The sequence below is a fragment of the Wickerhamiella sorbophila genome, assembly GCF_002251995.1.
Source record: "Wickerhamiella sorbophila strain DS02 chromosome Unknown contig5, whole genome shotgun sequence".
Lineage (NCBI taxonomy): Eukaryota > Fungi > Ascomycota > Dipodascomycetes > Dipodascales > Trichomonascaceae > Wickerhamiella > Wickerhamiella sorbophila.
Genome location: NW_020194002.1, coordinates 8,950 through 12,794, shown reverse-complemented (window position 1 = coordinate 12,794; position 3,845 = coordinate 8,950). Strand labels below are relative to the sequence as shown.

Genomic DNA, 3,845 nt, shown 5'->3' with positions numbered 1-3,845 from the left:
ATTAGTTACTGATGAAATTTAGGTTCATTATTAGGAGTATGTTTAGTTATACAATTAGCAACAGGAATATTCTTAGCAATGCACGTGCGCTGTTGTGCTAGTTTTACCAATCAGGTTAAGGTCTGATATCTTTTTGTTCATAAGATAAAATCACTCTACTTAAGTAATATGTGAAAACATTTGCTGAACATAGCATGTAGAGAAAAGGTTGTTATATTAGTGAAACTGTTAATTGATATACAATCAGATGAAACTTCTAATTTATGATTAAAGTTATACTACTTGAAGTTCAATCTCCAACAACACCAAGCTGAGTGTTTATACCTTGACAGTAATGGGGATAATAAAATTTATAATTGAGTAGGAGTGCATGATTCGGTTAGAACAATAAATTTTATGTATAGTAATAATATTACTATAAAGGGGATGAGTGAACAATCTAAGGAAGTAATCTTGGGTAAAAATAGAACTACAGTATCCACTAAGGAGTGTGAACTCTATGTGGAAGGAAAATCTGATAAATCTGTTTCAAATAATATGAAATATATTAACTTTAATAGGTTAAGAAATAATAATTTATTACTAAATTATTTACAGAAAAGAGATTTAGCAATTATAGGTTTAAGATCATATAGTACAGAGTCGGGACAGACAAATAAAAATGTATTAGATGAATTAAACAGTTTACATGAATTTTCTAAAAATTATCTAAATAAACGAATAGATAGAAAAATATATAATAAATTTATGTTATCAAAAGAATTATACATTTTAGCATATCAAAAATTACGTAGTAATCTAGGTATGATGACACTTGGAATATATCTAACGACATTAGATGGTATTTCTGATGAAACATTAGAAAAAATAATAAATGATTTAAGGAGTAATAAATTTAAATTTACACTATATAAGAGAATAGATATTCTAAAACTAAAAGGTGGAACAAGACTATTAAATTTAGGTAATCTAATAGATAAATTAGTTCAAGAAGTTATGAGAATGGTCTTAGAAGCTATTTATGAACTATTATTTTCAAATAATTCACATGGTTTTAGAAGAAATCGTAGTTGTCATACAGCATTAAGATACATATTCACACAATTTAAAGGTTGTACATGATGAATTGAAGGAGATATATCTAAATGTTTTGATTCTATACTTCACAATAAATTAATAAATTGTTTAGAAGAAAAAATAGATGATAAAAGATTTATAGATTTAATACGTAAAGCCTTAAATGCCGGATATTTAATTGATCGTAGATTAGTATATGATATAGTTGGTACTCTTCAAGGTTCTATAATTAGTCTAATTTTAGCTAATATTTACTTAAGTAAATTAGATAAATTTATTGAAGAATTAAAATTAGAGCATGAAGACCCAAGTAAAAAAGGTAAAAAAATTAGGTTAAAAGAATATAGATCTATTGAGAGAAAAATAGGTGTAGTTAAGAAATTAGAAGCTTCTAATAAAAGAAAATTTGATTTAAGAAAGTTAAGTACTAAATTAAGAAATACTAAAATAAATATAAAATCTAGTTATGATAATAAATTAATGTATGTAAGATATGTTGATGATTGAATTGTAGCTATTAATGGTACATATTCAGATGCTGAATTATACTTAAATAAAATAAGAGATTTCTGTAAAGATCATTTAGGTTTAACAGTATCTCTAGAAAAAACTAAGATAACTAATTCATATAAAAATCATATATTATTTTTAGGTACTAATATCAAACATTCCTCTCGTAGAGATATTGTTAAAAGAAAAGGTAATAAAACTAGATCACTAGGATTTTTAATGTTAACAGCACTTATGAAATTAATATCAAAGAAATTAGCATTAGCAGGTTTTCATAGATATCATAAAGGTTTAACTAAAACGACATGATTAGAGTTAGAATTAAGTCAAATAATTTATTTAGCAAATAGTATTATTAGAGGTTATTTAAATTACTATTCCTTTGTTTATAATCGTAATAGATTAACAGGATATGTTTATTATATAATAAGAGATTCAGTATTAAGAACATTTGCTGCTAAAATGAGATTAAAAACTAGAGCTCAAGTTATAAAAAAATATGGTCTAAATTTAACTATTTACGATTATTCTTCTCCTCTTATAAAAGAATTAAATAAAAAACTCGCTTATAAAGAAATTATACATTTAGTTAATGTTAGTAAAGAATATAAATTAAATGTTTGAAATTTCAAAATAAAAAATCTTCTATTTATGGACATTCCAAGTTTATTCTCGAATAATGTATCTTTAGCTACTGTATTAGCATCTAAATGTAAAATTTGTGGTAGTACATATAGAGTGGAGATGCATCATATTAGAGAATTAAAAGATATTCGTTTTAAGAAAAATACTGTAGATTATATTATGAGTAAAGCTAGACGTAAACAAATACTATTATGTAGAGAATGTCATATGAAATATCATTCAGGTAATTTACATTTACTTATAAATAAATCTATCAAATAAATAATATTTAATCTTTTTTAGGTATTTTTTTAGTTTAATTTTATATAAACTAATTATAATTGTGGAGAGCCGTATGATGGGAAACTATCACGTACGGTTCGGTGACGAGTGCTATTAATCTGGTAGTTTTATTAATTAAAATATCTCAGAAAATGGTATTTAGTTCAACTATTCATCAAATTTAGAATTAGCATTTTTAAGTGTACAACACATAATGATTGATGTTAACTATGGATGATTAGTAAGATATGCTCACTCTAATGGAGCAGGATTCTTCTTCATATTCGTTTATATGCATATGGCTAGAGGTATCTACTATGGTTCATATAGAAAACTAAGAGTAGCATTATGAACAATCGGTGTAATAATTTTCTTAGTTATGATTATTACAGCATTCTTGGGTTATAAAAACAATAGCCCAAAATCATTTATTTATAATAAGTATAATAATATAAAATATCCTATAAATAAAAAAAATATTCGTTTTATTCATACAAATAGACATATTAAAGATTCAACTGAACTAATAAATATATTATCAGAATTAGGTTTAGATAATATACTAAATTATTGAGATAATTTAAATAAACTAGAAGTATTACAAAATATACAAAAAACAGTAGAAAATAAAAGTGGTATATATATTATTATTAATAAAATAACACGTAATAAATATATAGGTTCTGCTATAACAAATAAATTATATTCTAAATTTTCAAAACATTTAATAAATTTAAATGGTAATAAATTAATAAAAAAAGCTGTAAAACAAGAAGGTTTAAATAATTTTATTTATGGTATATTAGAATATTATCTAGATAAAATAAATAAAGAAAATAATAAAGATTTATTATTATTAGAAACATCTTATTTAACTGTATTAACCCTAGAATATAATTTATTACTAGAAGCATTTTATAGTTTTGGTTATAAACATTCAGAAGATAATTTATTGAAAATGAGAGAATCTTTTACAAAAGAAAGAAGAGAATTATTACGTAAATTACAAGAAAATAATAATTTATTAGAAAGTTCAATATTAAATAAAGAATCTTATAATATATATCTAATTACAAAATATATTACATTATATAATAAAGAAAATAATAAAATATGTACTTTTAATAATATAAATAAAGCTAAAAATTATTTATGTTGCAGTACTAAAACTATTAAAAGAGCAATTAATTTAGGATGAATATATATACTAGTCATATTTGTTAAATATTTATCTCTAAATTATATAGATAATAATAATTCAATTAAAGATATTTTAACTAATTTAAATCTTAAATTTAAATCTTCATTAATATTAAGAAAGAATATTGAATATAAAAAATTTATAATTAAAA

General features: G+C 22.3%; 1 protein-coding gene across 1 annotated transcript; it reads left to right on the top strand.

Moving 5' to 3' along the window:
* Positions 1-426: 426 nt before the first annotated feature.
* B9G98_01827 (hypothetical protein) lies at positions 427-1,896 on the top strand (the record flags this gene model as incomplete). Its single annotated transcript, XM_024808384.1, has 3 exons — positions 427-802; positions 1,235-1,559; positions 1,758-1,896. 3 exons carry the CDS (start codon positions 427-429, stop codon positions 1,894-1,896), a joined length of 840 nt encoding a protein of 279 aa, XP_024664152.1.
* Positions 1,897-3,845: the final 1,949 nt, after the last annotated feature.